This window comes from Myotis myotis, unplaced genomic scaffold (genome assembly GCF_014108235.1).
Source record: "Myotis myotis isolate mMyoMyo1 unplaced genomic scaffold, mMyoMyo1.p scaffold_m19_p_9, whole genome shotgun sequence".
Taxonomy (NCBI): Eukaryota; Metazoa; Chordata; class Mammalia; order Chiroptera; family Vespertilionidae; genus Myotis; species Myotis myotis.
The window spans coordinates 24,647,192-24,665,577 of NW_023416401.1; the positions used below are offsets into that span (position 1 = coordinate 24,647,192).

The window sequence follows — 18,386 nt, forward strand, 5'->3', positions numbered from 1 at the left end:
GGGTAGGCAGGGAGCAGAGGGCACCGTGATTTGTTCCTCCTGTGGCCAGTGGACATTGACTGAGGGACTGCTCTTGCCAGGGGCCTTCCTGGGAGGAAGGTGATGACTGGACACCTTAACTTGCCCAGAGTCACAGAGTGCCCTGGGGTGGGGGCACATCAGGTCTGGACCCTGGGTCCCCAACTCCAAGGACCATGATCTCATCACCACAAAAAAGACTGGGCCTGGTCGGGTAGTTCAGTTGGTGGGAACATCATCCTGTACACCAGAAGAATGTGGGTTTGATTCCTGGTCAAGGCACATACCTAGGTTGCAGGTTTGATTCCTGGTTAGGGTGTGTACGGGAAGCAACCAATCGATGTTTCTCTCTCACATGGGGTCTCTCTCTCTCTCTCTCTCTCTCTCTCTCTCTCTGTCTCTCTGTCTCTCTGTCTCTGTCTCTCTCTCTCTCTAGGGCAAAATGTAGGAATAAAGAGCCCTGGGTGCAGAGATTCGAGGAAATTAGTCACCAGAACTAAGTCTCCATCTGGCCCCCAAAATGCCTTCCAAATTTATATTTCATGTCTAGTTTATTTAATTTACTCGTAGCCCCTTCTCCAGATTCCTGAACCCTAGTAGATGCTGAGAACGACCCCTGCAGTGAGGATAAAAACATAAAAGACTGGGAGTGGCTTGTCCCTACAAGTAGTCACAACTAATTCTTAAATACATCAAAAACCTATCTTAGGCCCAGCTGGTGTTGCCCAATGGTTGAGAGTCGAACTATGTATGAACCAGGAGGTCACAGTTCGATTCCCAGTCATGGCACATGCCTGGGTTGTGGGCTCAATCCCCAGTAGGGGGCGTGCAGAAGGCAGCCAATCAATGATTCTCTCTCACAGATGTTTCTATCTCTGAAATCAATAAAAATATATTAAAAACATTTTAAAATGTTATATATCTTCAAAACCACAAATGCATAGCTACAGACAACAGAATGGTGAATGAAAAGGAGAAAGGGGATCAAACACAAGTTGGCAAATTAAAAAATATATACAAGGTGACAGAAGGAAACTAAACTTCAAGTAGTGAGCATGCAATAGAGGATACAGAGATTGTATTATAGAGTTGCATACCTGAAACTTATCTAATGCTATTAACCAATGTTACCTCAATCAATTTAACTTGTTTTTAAATTTAAAAATTATGCATCTTGCCCTAGCCAGTTTGGCTCAGTGGATAGAGCATTGCCCTGTGGACTAAAGGGTCCTGGGTTCGATTCCAGTCAAGGGTACATGCCTGGGTTGTGGGCTCGACCCCAGTGGGGGACGTGCAGGAGGCAGCCAATCAATGATTCTCTCTTGTCATTGATGTTTCTATCTCTCTCTCCCTCTCCCTTCCTCCTGAAATCAATAAAAATATATATATATTTTAAAAGTTATGCATCTTGATCTGAGCAGGGTTACCTGTAGCAATTCACCAAGTTTTACACTTAATAGCTGTACATTTTATAAGATCTGTGAATTTTGCCCGGCCAGTGTGGCTCAGTGGTTGAGCATCAACCCAGGAGGTCAAGGTTTGCTTCCTGGTCAGAGCACATGCAAGGATTGGGCTCAATCCCCAGTAGGGGCCATGCAGGAGGCAATTGATTGATAATTCTCTTTCGTCATTGATGTTTCTCTCTCTCCTCCCTTCCTCTCTCTGAAATCAATAAAAATAAATTGTTAATAAATTGTGAAGTTTGACTCCTTAAATATATATATTTCTAAAATTCTAAAATTTTAAATTCTAGAGCAATACACCCTATCTATAAAATCTTTAGTAACAGAATCTATCTGATGGGGTACTTGGAAGGATAAAAAGGGATAAAGATTGTGAGTCTCTGAGCATATTTTAGGAGCTCATAGCAAAAAATTAATAAATGGAAGCCAAGTTAAATGTATCATCATCATCATCATCATCATCATCATCATCATCCTTCTGTGATTTTCTCAATTGCCAATTGATTGGAGTGCCCTCACGTGTCTACATTCCATCATAGCACCTCAGTTACTGCAAAGGATATTCTTTGTCCAAGCTTGGAATCTATATTCCAAAGGGCACGGCTTTGCTTTGCTTTTGCTCCAGGGACGCAAAAGAAAGTACCAACATCCACCTGAGACCGATGGGTCCCAAGTCCAACTCCAGCCCCACCCATGATAGCCCCCTGCAGTGCGTCAGAAGGAAGGCAGGGGGGCGGCCCCGGTCTATCTCGCTCTGACTCACTGTTGAAGCACAATCGCGAGCATTATCTTATTTCACAGGAGCTCACGGGGTAATATCTGAAAGTAGCCTTGGGTGGGCAACAAAATGCCTTCACGTGAGTAATAACCACAGCTGGCTTGCACTGAGCGCTTCCAGTGTGCAGACACCATGCTGAGAGAAGTACGGCCGCTTTCCCCCCTTGAGTCTTTAAAATGCCTTTGAAATATATTGTTTCGTAGCCTGCTTTTTTCCCGTCAACAGTACGCTTTGGGCATCTTTCCATGTCAATAAATGTAACTGAGGCGGTAAGCACTTGATTCAAAGGCTGAGAAACTTAAACAGCCAGCAGCCGCTGCCCAGGTGAAGATCGATAATAGTTAACATTTATTGAGTGCTTTATTACACCCCAGCCCTGTGCTAATTGTTTAACGTGAACTGTCTCTGATGTGATCCTTCGGGCAATCACTGCAGATTCGCTTCTTTCGCTGCAGGTCCTTCACATGTTCTGGAATTTCACAGAAGTGGAAACATACAATTCGTACTCTTTTTTTTTGTCCCATCGAGCAGAACTATTTTGAGAGGTGTCTGTGTATTGGTAGCTTGTTCCTGTTTATTACGAAGATACATCAGTATCACAGTTTGTTTGCCCCATTTCTCCGTGGATAGACACTCTGCCCCCAGTTTTGGCTCTTGTAAGTAAAGCTGCTACGAACGTTCATGCACATGTCTTTGAGTGAACAAGTTCTTTCATTACTTTGGGCAAATATCTAGGAGTGGGACTGCTGGGTCATATAAGTCTGGCTTTTTAAGAAACTGCTGCCGATCATTTTCCAAAGTAGTGGCACCATCTGGCATTCCCACCAACAATGTCTGAGAGTTCCAGTTGCTAGGGTGTCTCTTTAAATTTCAGCCATTCTAGAAGCACTAGTTGTTGTTTTTTTAACCTGTGGAGCCCATTGATGGTTTCCTCACCTCTCTGGGCTCGAGGCGGGCTCACAGCGATGGTGAGAGGAGAGGAAGGGTATCACTTGGCCAGCACCCTTCTAGCTGGCCTCAAGGGCTCTGGACGCAGCAGATACTGAAAGCCGCCCCTGCCTGTCTTGGGACGCTGTTGTAGACTCATGGGGATGGCCATGGCTTCAAGTCCTTCTCACCTTTGACCTCAATGGATGCACCCTTCTTCCTGGGGGTCCCTTGCAATTCCTTCTCCAATCTTTGGGAATCTGACATCCAACTCCAGCTTCTTGCTGCCGCCCCTCTGCCCCTCTAGGAGGCCCCACAGAATGAGGCCCAAGTTGGCCCCTGTAGCTGCTTTCTGTCCACGCTGCTCTATGGGAAGCATTCAAGCAGCCTTTCCCGGGGGCACCTGGAGGGTGGGCTGACCTCAGCAGGCCCACTCTCTGGCTCCTACATCCACATAGCCAGGCATCCTGTTTCTCCTCACCTCTCGCTGCTCCTGCCCCATCACACCATTTGGCCCTCATGGAGGGGTCACATGGTAAACTCTCCAAATAGTCACCACCACCCAGAGGAGACCCCATCATGCCTGAGAAGATGATCACCAAAGGATTCCTTGCCCCTTCTTCCCATCACAGAACAGCTGTGGGCAAATGTAAGGCGTGATAATACATCCAGGGACGTGGGCCACATTTTAGCAGTTGTGGGCTGTCACTGTGCTCTTGAAAAGTAGTCACTGGCTGTCACAGCAGAAGTTTCGAGTAACACTGTGCAAGTCACACCCACCTCCTGGGCCTCCGTTTCCTCATATCTTCATGGAGGTGACCGGACTATCCAGCCAGGTTGTCGTGAAGGCTGACACAGTGACTCGACAGAGCATTGCCGATGGACAGCCTGTGATTTCACAATGACAGACCTGGAGCGCCATCTCTGTGTGTCTGTTTACGAGTGCTTTTGCCTCGCTGGGTCTGTTTTCTCACCTCTCCAATGGTCCTCACAGGAGCCCCTCCGCGATAGCCTGTCTGTGAGGCTAGCTGGGTGAATACACACAAAGTGCTTAGCAAGGTGCCTGGCATTTGGCAAGAAGTTGATCCTGTTGGATGTTAATATACAATGGAGTGTGGGCTTGGGGGCTCTTAAGCTGGTACCTGTGAGGTAGAGGGTTGGAGTCCCCACCTCTCCTCGTTTTGAAATGCATCAGCCGGGCTGGGGTGTAGAGCCCCCAGGGACAGAGACGATGGATGGTATCTCCAAGCTGTGATGCTGAGTGATGTTAGAAAATCAATGTGTGGCCAGAAAAGCACGGCTTGGCTCCCACCTCTTCTGGGAAATCCATGCAGCTGGCCCCGGGCACATGGAAAGTGGACAGCTCTATTCTAGGCCCTGACTTTAAGGCTTCTGAACAAAAGCCTGGCACATAGGAGTCCCTGGCTCCTCGAGGCACACCAAGCCCCTGGATCATAAGCTTCACACGACCCTCCAACTGGGGTCAGGCATGTCTGGCACTTGCCAAGCTCTTGACTTCTCCCAGCCCTCGTCTGGACACTTCTCAAGCCAAGTCAGGCTCCGGACCACTGATTGGGCAACCCATGACCTCAGACTGGGTCAGATCCATCAGCGGGCCATCTGTTTAAGAGTAGGAACATTTTGTTCTTTAGAATCTGATGGGCCAAAGAGTATGAACCGTCCCCACCACAACTCAAACGCCCAATGCTTCCATTTGTTAACCTTGTAACTGGGCAAGTTCTTCATCTCTGTGAGTTCCAGTTTTCTCATCTATCAAATGCAGACTAACAAGTACCTCCATGATCCACGCTGTGGCATGGTAAGAGGTGGCACACACATTGGCAGACACTCCATAGGGGGAGTTATTATTTGTACAAAAAGGGGCACTGGACACCAAATTTAAAAAACAAGTAAGGTAGGTACACACACACACACACACACACACACACACACACACACGGGATGAGAGTATGGGCCAGGGGGCCAGACTGCCTGGGTTTAAAATCTGACTGCTCTACCACTTTCTGTGTGGCCACAGATAACCTCTTTGAGCCTCAATTTTCTTCTCTGTAAAATGGGAATAAAAATAACAAGGTTGTGAAAATTCAGTTAGACGACATGCACTGGGAACAGTCCTGGCACATAACAATCACTTAATAAACATCAACTATTTTTAATTAGTCACACAAGGCAGTGAAATCACACAGGTAAGGGTTTTTCACATTATTAACAGGGAAGGGGAGTCGTATTTAGTGAGTGCCTGTTATGAACCTAGTACTCCCAGAAGCTATATATACATATACTAGTATGTATATGTGCACACACACAAACACACACAGAGTGGAATATTTCTGTTTTCGTTTTTAAAAACCTTTATATTGTAAAACAAACCACTGATGCAGAAAATCATACAAATTAAATTTGTGGCTCAGGGAGTCATTTCAAGGCATACACCTTTGTCATCACCACCCAGGTCAAGAAATAGAATTTTGCCAGCCCCCCATGAGTCCCTCCATGTCCCAGTCACAGCCCTTCCCCTGAAAGGAACGACCACCCTGACTTTTATGGTAATTATTTCCTTGCATTCTCTGTGGTTGAATCATCTGAGTGTGCACCCCTAGACATTCAAGCTTAGTTTTGCCCATTTAAAAAAACTTAATATGTCTTTTATGCCTCTTTCAATGCACAGGTCCTCCCTCTATCTCTTTCTTTTCCTTGCAGTTTATCTGTTGAAGAACTCAGGCTGCTTGGTCTGTATAGTTTCTCAAAGTCTGGATTTTGTCAATTGCATCCTCATTGTACAGTTCAGCTTGGCCCTTTGACTTCTGCATTTCCTGTAAATTAGCAGCTGGGTCAGACCCAGGTTTCATTCCTTTGGCATGATAGCAGGTGGTTCTGGGTTCTTTCATCAAGAATCATGTACATGGCTGGACTCTCTCTCTCTCTCTCTCTCTCTCTTTTTCTTTAGCTAGGTACATGATTTTATAGCAGGCTGCAAAATGGCAATCATTTTGTTTTCACTTATTAACTGTAATAATTTTTGTAATCCTTAACTGATGACATGTTTTTATTGTTGTTGTTGTTTTTGTTTTTTTGTGTGTTTTTTTAGAGAGAGGGGAAGGGAGGGAGGAAGAGAGAGAGAAACATTGATGTAAAAGAGAAACATCGATTGGTTGCCTTCTGTATGTGCCCTGACTGGGAATGGAACCTGCAACCTAGGAATGTGCCCCGACCAGGAATCAAAACTTTTGGTGTATGTGACGACACTCCAACCAACTGAGACACCCAGCCAAGGCAGTTAGCTATAATAATTTTACAAGAAGTTGTTTTTCTTAACCTATTATTTGGTTACCCAGTGGTATAATTAATATATAAAAAGTGGAATACTTGCCCAGCCGGTGTGGCTCAGTGGTTGAACATTGACCTATGAACCAGAAGGTCACGGTTCAATTCTGGTCAGGGTACATGCCCAGGTTGCAGGCTTGATCCCCTGTGGAGAGCGTGCAGGGGGCAGCTGATCAATGATTCTCTCTCATCATTGATGTTGCTGTCTCTCCCTCTCCCTTCCTCTCTCTGAAATCAATGAAGGCTTTTTTAAAAAAGTGGAGTAATTGATTCTTTCCTTTTATTTACCTAGTTTTTAAGAATACAATTTGTTTCTATGCCATCCTCAGAAAGTGATCAATTAGTATTTTTGCTGAACATTAACTCTTTTTTTGCTGGTTTTATGAACTCAGGGATTGAAACATATTTGATGAGTTTCAATCAATTGCAATGATCTTTGTTGCAGCTGAAATGATCTCATCTTCAGGTTGGTTTCCAAGTCCTTTTGATGTGACCCTAGTGCCTTTGATAGCTTCTTTGTTATCAAGTATGACAAGACATTCCAGGCTCCTCTTGTACACAGTATCTGTAATCAGCAATTTCTCTGAGAGGTCCCTTTATGTTTTTAAATAGAAAATAGCATTTCAAGACTAAAATCTGAGTGTTGGATATGCTCTTTGCTACTAGATTAGTCATTGTTTCTAGGCCTTTCTAGGTATGTTATATATACAGAATATATATGTTAATGTATACATGTGTATATGTGTATGATGTATTCATACATACTAGTATACATTTCTTTCCAAAAATAAAACATCTCTTGAATTCATACTGATATTTCCAATGCAAATACAGCATTTGGGGGCTTTTAATTAACTTCTGTATTACATCTGCAGCTTCTTTCTTTCACACAGGAGATAAAATTGAAAGATTCTGTAATTGCTGATTTCCACACAATCTAGCATCTCCCTGGCCCTCTTGCCCCTGGGGTTGGGAAAGGAAGGAATGAGGTCATCTCTTGGGTACTCCTTTGGGTTTTGAGTCCTCCCGGGCTACAGCAGGTCTCTCTCCAGAAATGGTTTAGCGCCTTTACTCTGCCTGATAGAGGGACCTAGATTTCTCTCAAAGTCGTAGCTATGTTGGTGGGCCCGGGGAATTTAATGGACAGGGGTTGAGGCCTAGTAGAACCTTATTTAATTTACCACTCTCATAAAGGGGACTTCATGAACCCCAAAGCAGAAAAGAATCCTGGAATGCTAATCCTGAAATCTAGGTTTAAAGCCATTTACTCCATTGATTGCCAGTTTCCCTTTCATGAAAGTTTCCATAAATATGAGGATTTAATGAGACAATAAACGTAACACACCAGGCGCACGGTAGCTATGTTCTCGGGAAACGGCAGCTTCTTCCTTCCTTCTTTGGGCCTCAGTTTCCCCAGCTCTCCCACCTAAACTTGCTGGCATTCCCCCTCCTCCCAGCCAGCCTCCCCCTGGCTCCTGTCCCACCGCGCGGATTCCGGCCGCCAGGTGGAGCCAAAGACCACACCGCGGCCAGACATGCACATGCGCACTGACGGCGCTGCCTGTCTTCGCACGCCCTGGCACGTCACTTCCGGCGCGAGGGGCGGGGCCGGGCCGGCCGGGAGTGCGGGTCGTTCTGCGCGTGCTGCCGGACGAGGCTCCCGCCGCCGACTGACCCGCGCTCCGCCCCGTAACCGGGCCGGTGAGTGCCCGCGAGCCCGTCCGTGGCCCTGGGGGCCGGGGGAAGGGATCCTTGAGAGGGAGTGATAACCGGAAGTGGGGGACCCGAGGAGCGAGACCCCAGGCAATGGGGACACCTGGGGAAGGGGTGACAACCGGAAGTGGGGTCTCGAAAGGCTGCTACGGGACGTAGGGTCTGTGGGGCCCCAGGAGCGATGGCATCCTGACCTCTCCTTGCTTGGGTGGCGTGGGGAGGAAGGTGGTGCTCACAGGGTGATGGACTCAGGTGAGGAAGCTTCATGGCTCCACCCTAACGAGTGGGGTTTGCACTCCCCCCTGTTCGGCCATCAGCTCGGTGCCTGACAACTGCCCAGACCCTGGAGACTAGCCCGAGGCTCCGGGGAGTGCAGGGCCCGCCGGGTGTGTGCCCCTGGTCCCAGCACTTACCTCCACATCCGTCGCTGGTGGTGTTGAGCTGCCTCACGGGCCAGGCACTGGGGCAGCGGTTCTCAACCTGTGGGTCGCCACCCCTTTGGAGGTCGAACGACCCTTCCACAGGGGTCGCCTAAGACCATCGGAAAACACATATATAATTACATATTGTTTTTGTGATTAACCACTATGCTTTAATTATGTTCAATTTGTAACAATGAAATTGGGGGGTCACCACAACATGAGGAACTGTATTAAAGGGTCGCGGCATTAGGAAGGTTGGGAACCACTGCACTGGGGAGATCTGTGAACATGCCAGGCAAATGGTCTGCCCCCGTGGAATTTACATCCTAGTGGGCAGTTTCCTCCCACTTACAATGGGAGGAGTAATAGAGCCGGCACCAAATACAGTGAAGAGTAAAAGAAAAGTTCTTATTCACCACGGTAAGCTCGATGCATGGTAAAACGCTCATACGTATTATCGCTTCATTATGTCACTAAGTTAAACTTCCTAAGGCAAAGAATTATATTGTTCGCTGTTGCATGCCCAGTGCGTGTGGGCACAGTGCCTGACTCATAGGGTAGGTGATCAGTGATTCCTTGATAATGAAAGGTTGGTGAAGCAGACCCTGAGGAGTGTTTATGTCATAACACTGGACTGCCGTTTCTGAAAAAAATAGGTGCTGCGGAACACTGGAGGGAGTTGCCCTAGGGAATCAGGGAAGGCTTCACAGAGGAGGTGACATTGAAGCTGGGTCTGGAACGTGATGAGTTGTCTGGGTGGGAACAGACAAGGAGAGGAAATTCCAGGCAGAAATATCATAAATGCATGAGGTGTCCTGAGAATGGTGGGACACTGGTTTGTTTTGACTGGCATTTACTGTGCATTGAGAGGTGGGAAGCTAGGAGACGGGCTGGAGAGAGACACTGAGGCTGGGGCATGGACGTGGGCATGACAGTCTTCCTCCTGGGTAAGCACTGGATTGCGATTACAGGCATCTGTTGGTAACTCCCATGGAAACAGCCCAGGGTGGATCCTATGAATCTGCTTGTTCCATTCCTTGCTCAGCATACCTCTGCCAAGCAGATTAAACTCATTCAACAAATATTTATGGAGCTCGGACTGTGTGCCTGGCACCCTGTGAGGTGCTGGGTTTAAGGTGATGAGCAAGACAGTTGTGAATGTGCCTCACAAATTGCCGACAGACAACAGTGGCGTGGGAGAAGTGCTATGTCAGAGGGCTGTGGGAGGCTCCTAATCCGGCCTGGAGTCCGAGAAGGCCTTCTGCTTCAAGCACCGTCATCTCTCACCTGGGTTAACGCAGCGGCCTCTAAATGGTCTCTTCACTTCCATCCTCGTCCCCTTCCGGTCCATTTGCAAGACAACTGAATAATCCTCTTAAAATACAAATCTGGTCATGTCACTCGACTCAAAACCCTGTTGGCTTCCACCAAACTCAAGGGCAACCTTCTTGGCCTACAAAGCTCTGGTCCAGTGGGCACCTCTCTAAATTCACCTGCTGGTACTCTCTGCCTTGCTCACTTGGCTCTAGCCACACCGGCCTCTCTGTTCCTCGAAAAAGCCAGACAGATTCCTGCCTCAGACTCACCCTTGTTCCCCCAGATACCTACCTACACAACTTGCTCCCTCGTCTCCTTTGTCTTTGCTCCATTGTCACTTGGGTGAGGCCTTCCATGACCACCCTATTTACAATTGCAACTCTTGTCCCCAGATACATTCAACCCCCTTCCTGCTTTATCCCTCTCCATAGTGCTTATGGAGAATATATAGTTTATTTAGCTTATAGTGACCCCCCCCCCCCACCACCACCACCACACACACACACACACTAGTATCTAAGCTCAGTGAAGGCAGGATTTTATTTTCACTGCTGCGTCCTCAGTGCCTGGAAGTGGGCCTGGCACATAGTAAGTGCTCAATATTTGTTGAATGAATGAAGTGGCATTTAATTGGAACTTAAGGATGAATTAGTCAGGTGATGAACTAGAGGAAGAGCATATTAGTTGGAGGAAACAGGATGTGACAAGACAAAAAAAAACACCTCTGGGAGGAAGTGAAAAAAGCTGGGTAGGGCTGGCGGCTAGAATGCAGGGAATGAAGTAACCTGGCCACAACAGCTGCCGTGCACTTGTGCGTGACTGGCTACATGCAGAGACCCATGAGGTGGTCCCTGCCTTCCTCGAGCTCCAGGGGTTCAGTGGCAGCCCATGGACAAGAGCTTGGGCTTTGGAACTGGTCAGCCCTACTGCTATCTTATTCTTGGAATATCTAAGGCAGCCGTTTTTTGTTTCTGCTTTTCACTTGATAAGTGTGTTGGTTCTGGTCTTCTAAGAAGCAGAAACTAAGATGAGATTAGACACGCAAGAAAGCCATTGGCAGCAACGCCCATGAAGCATAGATGGAGGGGAGCTGGCCCTGTGGAGGAGGTTTGGGCAGTAAGTCTCCGACTACACGCAGGTCCATGAAAGGGTTGGCTGGCCAGGCGGATGGGGAGTCCCTGAGGCAGAGAGTTACCTGGTAGAGGAGTCCCATGTCTCAGTCATTGGCTGGGGGCCAGTCTGTGTAAAGCGTGGACCCCTGGATGGCGGATCCAGGGGGAAAGCAGCTGGGCCATCCGTCAGTTATGCTTCACCCCAGCAGGAGATCTGATGAGTTCCGTTTCATGACCACCATGATAAGTCACATTGCATATGGTAAAAAAAATTCAAACAGTACAGAAAAAGCCTCTCCCGCCTCAAACATCCAGTTCTCCAGTTGTTCTCTGGGAACCATTGGCAACAGTTTCCTGTATCTCTTCTCAGAAATTTTAGGTGTATTGACAAGTGTATATATGTATATATTTTAGAAACATAAATGCAATTATTTTTATTGATTTCAGAGAGGAAGGAAGAGGGAGAGAGGGTTGGAAACATCAATGATGAGAATCATTGATTGTCTGCCTCCTGCATGCCCCCTACTGGAGATGGAGCCTGCAACCCAGGTGTGTACTCTGACCAGGAATCGAACCCTGACCTCCTGGTTCATAGGTCGATGCTCAACCACTGAGCCACACCTGCTGGTCAAACAGGACTATTTTATATACATTGTTCTGCGACTGCTCCCCCCCCCCCCCCCCCGCATATCAGTTTATAAGTTCTACCTGATTTCCATGACTGAATAGTATTCCATTCTTATGGTGATATTACTTAACCAGCCTCCAACTAGTAGGTAAAGTATTTCCAGTTTTTGCCATTATAATCCCACCACCTTTTGGTGTATAGGACGACACTCGAACCAACTGAGCCACCCGGCCAGGGCTAAATTTTGATAGATAATGACAAACTGCCATCCAAAGAGGCTACCTAGCTTATTCCCCCAACAGCAGGCATATCAGAGAACCCATTTTGCATTTTGCCAGTCTGAATTTCAGAGTTGTTTTAATTCACGTTTCTTTAATTACGAGTTATATCGAGCATCCATGCATACATCTGTGAGCAAAGCCACGGTGTTGGATGAGGAGTGTGTGTTTCCTGCTGTAGGTCTGGGTGCCCCCGTGGAGATTCTAACTTAATTCAGCCTTTCAGATCCAGGTCACCCTTCCACCCCAGTTGAGACCCAGTGCTCTGAGGTTACTTGGCTTAACAAAAACGTTCCAGTCCCCCCGCATCAGCTGCCCTGGGGTTTGAGATGACCAGTTAATAAGGCTGCACTTTATTAACTCCACTTGGGGCATCTGTTTTGACAGGCACCCTGGTAGCTAATGTCAGAAGAAAGTGACTCTCTGAGAACTAGCCCTTCTGTGGCCTCACTTTCCGAAAATGAGCTGCCACCAGCACCCAAGCCTCCTGGCTACGTGTGCTCGCTGACGGAAGAACTGGTCGCCAAGGCCAGGGAAGAGCTGCAGGAGAAGCCGGAGTGGAGACTCCGAGACGCGCAGGCCCTCCGCGACATGGTGCGGAAGGAGTGCCCGGGCCTGCGCACCGCTCTGGACGACGCCTTCCTGCTGCGCTTCCTCCGGGCCCGCAAGTTCGATTACGACCGGGCCCTGCAGCTCCTGATCAACTACCACGGCTGCAGGAGAAGTTGGCCTGAGGTCTTCCAGAACCTGAAGCCGTCGGCCTTAAAAGAGGTCCTCGCTTCCGGATTCCTCACCGTGCTGCCCCACACAGACCCGCGGGGCTGCCATATCCTCTGCATCCGCCCAGGTATTGCCCTAGGCTGTGGCGGGGTGCTTGTGCACAGCCTCGGTTTGGGGTGTGTCTGTCCAGCCCCTCTCCCCCTTTCCTTTTCCCTTTTATCACCTCCATGTGTTAGTCAAGGCCTTTCATGGCAGATAACAAACCCTACTCAACCCAGCTTACGAAAAAAGGGAGGATTTAGTCTGAGGAGACAGGAGCATCTCACAGAACCAAGCCCACACCTGGAGCCAGGACTCAAATTCAGTTTTACCCAAACTGCATGGTTAGCATGGGAAGAGGTGGTTCCCCAAGGAAAATCAGGGTGATGTCCTGAAGATAAAGGGACACATCTGATGGCAGAGGCATAGATGTCCATTAAGATAAGTACTATTGCCCTGGCTGGCGTGACTCAGTGGTTAGAGCATCATCCCGCGCACCCAAGGGATGCACCATCAAGGGCACGTACCTGGGTTGCAGTTCGATCCCTGGCCCTGGTCTGTGTGCATGTGGGAGGCAACTAATTGATGTGTCCCTTTCACATCGATGTTTCTCTCTCTCTCCTCCCTTTCCCATCCCCTCCCTTTCACTTGCTCTAAAAATCAATAGAAAAAATATCCTCAGGTGAGGATTAGCAAAAAATAAAAATAAAATAAGTCCTATTATCCCATTCTATTTATGAGGTGATGAGGACTCAGAGTAAGGAAGTAACTTGCCCAAGGTGTAACTTCAGAGTTCACACTTTTGACCTCAACACAATTGCAATTTCCATTTCAGGAGTTAAGAAATGTCAGCTGCTGCTGAAGGTGTCTGATTTCCTAACCTCAATAGAGCCATGCCAGTAGAATATCATCTTGCCTTTCTGTTTTTAAAGGACCGTTTTAGCACAGAGATCAATCTTAGCCTGTCTGATTGTTTGTATGCATTTATGTAACATACTGACCATCTCTTACGACCTTAGACAGATGGATACCGAGCAGCTATCCAATCACTGAAAACATCCGAGTCATATACTTGACGTTGGAAAAGCTCATTCAATCTGAAGAGACCCAAGTGAATGGAATTGTAATTCTTGCAGACTACAAAGGAGTGAGCTTATCTAAAGCATCTCACTTTGGCCCTTTTATAGCCAAAAAGGTGATTGGCATCCTTCAGGTATGGCCTCCATTTGTCATGTGCCTTTCTGTTGTTTGGTTTCCCCAGAGCCCTGTCCAGTTACCCATGTGATAGGCACACCCAACTTCCGGCTCCTGCAATCAGAAAAATACGGAAGCATTGGAACATCTATTTACCACTCATTCCCCTGAGGGTCTCCAGTAGTTTCTGAGGTACCTTTAATCTAGGCAAGATCAGCTTTCGGACAAGACGCCAAAAACCAGAGAAATGCTTTCTGCTCTTTTTTTTTGGTCAAGAAGACAGAGGAGAAATTCTCCTAACAAATGAAACTGAGAAACTGTGTTTCTGCCCAAGGTGATAGAGCCTGCCCGGCCGCCTGTGGGACCGGGGGTGGGGAGCACTGTTGGACTGTTTGGCCCGATGCTTTCGCCCCTCAAGTTGTGTCTCAGAACGCAAGTCACTGAGAACCGTCGGGTTCCTTATATATCTTCGCAGTGTGTAATGGTTTGCAAAGCACTTTTACGGTCATCGTACCCATTCAGTGCTTCAAGGAATCCTTTTAGATAGACAAGTCAAGAATTACTTTTCTTTTTCTGTCGGCGGGGAAACTGACCTAGCAGATACCGTGTGGCCCAAGTCTCTCCGGCGTGACTCCTGCTCACTCAGACCCAGCCTGTGGGTGCTGGTTCTTGTGAGCTGTCGGGACCAGAGACAGAACAGTTTGCCATGTGTCTGAGGCCCTGCTGTGCCCCAGGCTGAGTATGTAAACATCCACGTCACATTTGGTCGTTATCGGAGGTTTGAATTCTGGCTGTGAGGCAGCGCTCTGGCTTTCCTTGGCGCCCACTCTTCTGATGCCTCCTGCTAAATCCCATGTAGATGTAAGGCTCAGCATAATCAGTTTAGATTATTGTTTCCTGTAAGATGATCTGAGAGACAAAATTCCAGGGTTAAAATGGGAAATATGGTAAAGCAAGTCCCTTCCTTGTGAATGTCACTGTACAGTAAACATTTACATTTAAGGCTCTGAACAGTCCTGCAGTTAAAGGAAATCTGTTTGACTGTATTTAGTTTACTACTTCTCAAACTCATTTACCTACCTGGACGCTTTTTTACATCACACCTGGTAGCATCCCGAGAAATACACTTTGGGCAACTCTGATTCAGAAGGTCTAATACTTACTAGATCTATCCACATAGGTTCAGACCACTTTTTACCTTCCTGTTTAGCCCCTACTTGTGTTTCTTTGAGGAGACCTTGAGATTCAGACCAGACTGAAGAAGATTTCACTGGGGGAGGCAGGCTGTGGTAACTGACAGTTTGCAAATATTCCATATGTTCTGACATCCCCTTCCCTTCCCCCACAGGATGGCTTCCCCATTCGGATAAAAGCGGTCCATATCGTGAATGAACCTCGAATATTTAAAGGCATTTTTGCCATCATAAAACCATTTCTGAAGGAGAAAATAGCAAACAGAGTAAGTGTGATGATCCTACTAAAGATACTTTAATTTTGTTTCTGCTTCCGTGTTGGTGACATCTATAAATTTAATTGTGACATCAGTAGTCTTATCTTAGTTTATTATTCTTGCCCTGGGACTATTAATTTGAAAAGTTCAGTGAACAGTCCTTTCTGTGAGGGGGAGATGAATAAGAATATAACATTTGACAATAGAGAGAGCAGAGCCAGAGTTGCTATCTAAGAGCTTCCCTGCTCTGTAATCAATCAGACTTTTTCATATCCTGGGCTGAGCATTGTAAACCAACATTATATTTTACATATAAGAGGACATGGAAAAGAGTTGTCATTGGGCAGGTGGTGAAGAAGAGTTATGGAGATTTCTCCCTACAGCTCCTTGGGTTTCAAAATACTATTTAAGCCTTCCCATCTACCTAATCTGTAGTCCTGCTGTATAAAGTGTGTGGAATAATTCAAGGTTTATGAGGTAGGTGAGCTTTTAGCTTAACTCTTATTTAAAAACGGGTAAGTGACACATGAAAAGATGGGAGAGCCTTTTCCAGCACCGAGATTGAAATATGGCGGGTGGTGGTTTTCCCCTCCCTAGGCCTAGGAACATTGTGATCACTCCAAGGACTGGGACTTGAATTATTTATTTATATATATATAATTTTTTTTTTTCAAAGAGGAAGCACAGAAAGACAGAATCTCAAGATTGCAAGGGAGTGAACTTAAAATCCAGATCCCCAGACCTTTTTCTGAAGACTTTTTAAAAAATTTTTTTACTGATTTCAGAAAGGGAGAGAGAGACAGAAACATCAATGATGAGAGAGAATCATTGATCGGCTGCCTCCTGCACACTCATGCTCTACACTAGGGATCAAACCCACCACCCTGGCATGTGCCCTGACCAGGAATTGAACCATGACCTCCTGATTCATAGGTCGACGCTCAAACCCTGAGCCACACCAGCTGGGCTCCCTGAAGGTTTTAATTCATCAGCTCAGGGGTACAGCCCAATAATCTGTGCTTTTATAATCTAGGAGATTCTGATGCACAGTTAGGTCTGAGAACCACTAACTTAGTGGCCTCCACGCCTGGGTTTGAGCCTGTGTTGGTTCCTGGAGCTCCTATTTGGAACTTGCTTTTTCCAAAGCAGCCTTTGGGCTAAGTCTTCTTTTCACATCTGTGAAATGACCTTATTTGTGGCCCACAATCTTGTTCCTTTGTTCCTTCATATGTTCATTCATTCATTTAAAAATATTGATCAAATACTACATGTGAGTATGTTCTAGATAAACAAAATAGACCAAATTCTCAGTCCCCAGGAAGCTTACATGCTAGGGCAGGGGTGGAAAACGTCTGGTCCACAGGCCGTGTAATGTCCACAAAATCATTTGGTCTGGCCCTGCCAAGGCAATAGGGTGAGTCAAGTGAATGTTTGACCAAATATAGCAGGCTAATTTTTAAGTTAATAATTTTGTGTGGCCCGAGAATGATGTTATGAATATCCAAGTGGCTCTTGGCAGTAAAAAGGTTCCCCACCCCTGTTCTAGGGAGACATAGACAACGAATTATATGTTACCTGGTATTAGAATGTGATGAGTGCAATGGAGAAAAATGAAGCAGTGAAAGAAGTTAGTGAGTGTGGGAAGGGGGAAAGGGTTGTAGTATTCAATAGGGTGGTTAGAGGTAGCGTCATTGAGAAGTTGGCGTTTGAGTAAAGAATTGAAAGAGGCAAGGGAATGAGCCTTACAGATCCCTGGGACCAGCAACAGCCCGATCCTGGGGTGGGAGCACACCTGGCATACTGGAGGAGCAGCAGCGGGGAAGCAGGAGAAGGGGGAGGCAGAGCAGTAATGGGGGCTAGATCATATGGCCTTTGGCATTTAGTCTGTGAGGGGAGCACTGGAGAGTTGTACAGAGGAGTGACGTGATCTGACATCACTGAAATGAGCTTAGATTGTGGTGGGACCAGGGTGCAAGCAGGGAGACCAGGAAGCAGGTGTTGTGGGAGTCTGGGTAGAAACGATGGTGGCATGGTGCCATTAGGGTAGCAGTAAGGTGGTTGGATTCTGGGTATATTTTCTAGGAGCAGCCAACAGGGCACTTGGTATAAAGAAAAGAAAATTAAGAATCTTCAAGCTTTTCAAGAACTGGAGGGGTAGAGTTGCCATCATCCATTCCTTTATTCATTCAAGATATTTGAGCACATAGCATGAAGGAGGTTAGTGAATCACTGATTAACCTAAGGCCAGGTGTGTTTTCATTTCCTTCTCCTCTAGTTTTTCCTCCACGGGTCTGACCTGAACTCTCTCCACATAAACCTTCCAAAAAGTATTCTCCCCAAGGAGTACGGGGGCACGGCTGGCGAGCTGGACATTGCTGCCTGGAACGCGGTGCTGCTGGCCTCAGAGGAGGACTTTGTGAGAGAGTTCTGCCAGCCTGTCCCCGCCTGCGACAGCATCCTGGGGCGGGCCCTGCTGCCCGAGGGGCTGACCTCAGATGCGCAGTGTGATGACTCCATGCGGGCTGTGAAATCACAGCTGTACTCCTGCTATTAGCCAGTCCCTTGTGAGCACCACCAGCTTTAAGTCCTTTCCTTTTCGCTTTGGGGAGGCACAGGAGAATTTTAGGTGCCATGGATTCTTGCTCCTTGTAGTTAAGCTGCGGCGTGGAGGAAAAGCCGAGCCTGAGCGAAGGGCATGCCCTTGATCACTTGAATCACTCCATGAAGACCTGGAGAGCATTCCCAGTGATGCCCAAATCTGTGGAATCCCAGTTTGCAGCCATTAATCTGGAAGCTGTTTCTGGTTCTTAAACATCTCAAAGCAGGAAGAATGAGGACCAAAGTCACTTTGATCCCATCTTCAGCAGAAAACAACCCGATTGGCCAGTCAGCACACTCCTATGAAACACTTGGGTCCAGCCTGCACGGTGGCCACATGTAAGACTTTAGGAGTTTGTGTCTCTCACATGAACCCTAACTCCA

General features: G+C 47.1%; 1 protein-coding gene and 1 long non-coding RNA gene across 4 annotated transcripts; one reads left to right on the plus strand and one right to left on the minus strand.

Moving 5' to 3' along the window:
* Positions 1–8,126: 8,126 nt before the first annotated feature.
* TTPAL (alpha tocopherol transfer protein like) lies at positions 8,127–17,993 on the plus strand. 3 transcript variants are annotated; one of them, XM_036323658.1, is made up of 5 exons: positions 8,127–8,232; positions 12,389–12,848; positions 13,780–13,973; positions 15,303–15,413; positions 17,680–17,993. In XM_036323658.1, the coding sequence occupies exons 2-5, from the start codon at positions 12,404–12,406 to the stop codon at positions 17,956–17,958; spliced, it is 1,029 nt and encodes a 342-aa protein (XP_036179551.1). In that variant the 5' UTR covers positions 8,127–8,232; positions 12,389–12,403; the 3' UTR covers positions 17,959–17,993. The 3 variants fall into 3 exon arrangements, with proteins under 3 accessions (XP_036179551.1, XP_036179553.1, XP_036179552.1); XM_036323660.1 differs by lacking the exon at positions 8,127–8,232 and adding an exon at positions 8,247–9,086; XM_036323659.1 differs by lacking the exon at positions 8,127–8,232 and adding an exon at positions 11,582–11,644.
* Positions 14,203–17,686, minus strand: LOC118663743. Its single transcript, XR_004970133.1, has 2 exons — positions 16,732–17,686; positions 14,203–14,863 (listed from the first exon to the last, which is right to left on the minus strand). It is a non-coding gene; the product is annotated as an uncharacterized LOC118663743 (long non-coding RNA).
* Positions 17,994–18,386: the final 393 nt, after the last annotated feature.

Excerpts from the sequence above, each read along its gene's own strand:
- TTPAL (XM_036323658.1), top strand. The coding sequence starts at position 12,404 with ATGTCAGAAGAAAGTGACTCTCTGAGAACTAGCCCTTCTGTGGCCTCA. Across the intron at positions 12,849-13,779 it reads TATCCTCTGCATCCGCCCAG|ACAGATGGATACCGAGCAGC; the intron begins GTATTGCCCTAG and ends TTACGACCTTAG. Across the intron at positions 15,414-17,679 it reads AGGAGAAAATAGCAAACAGA|TTTTTCCTCCACGGGTCTGA; the intron begins GTAAGTGTGATG and ends CTTCTCCTCTAG.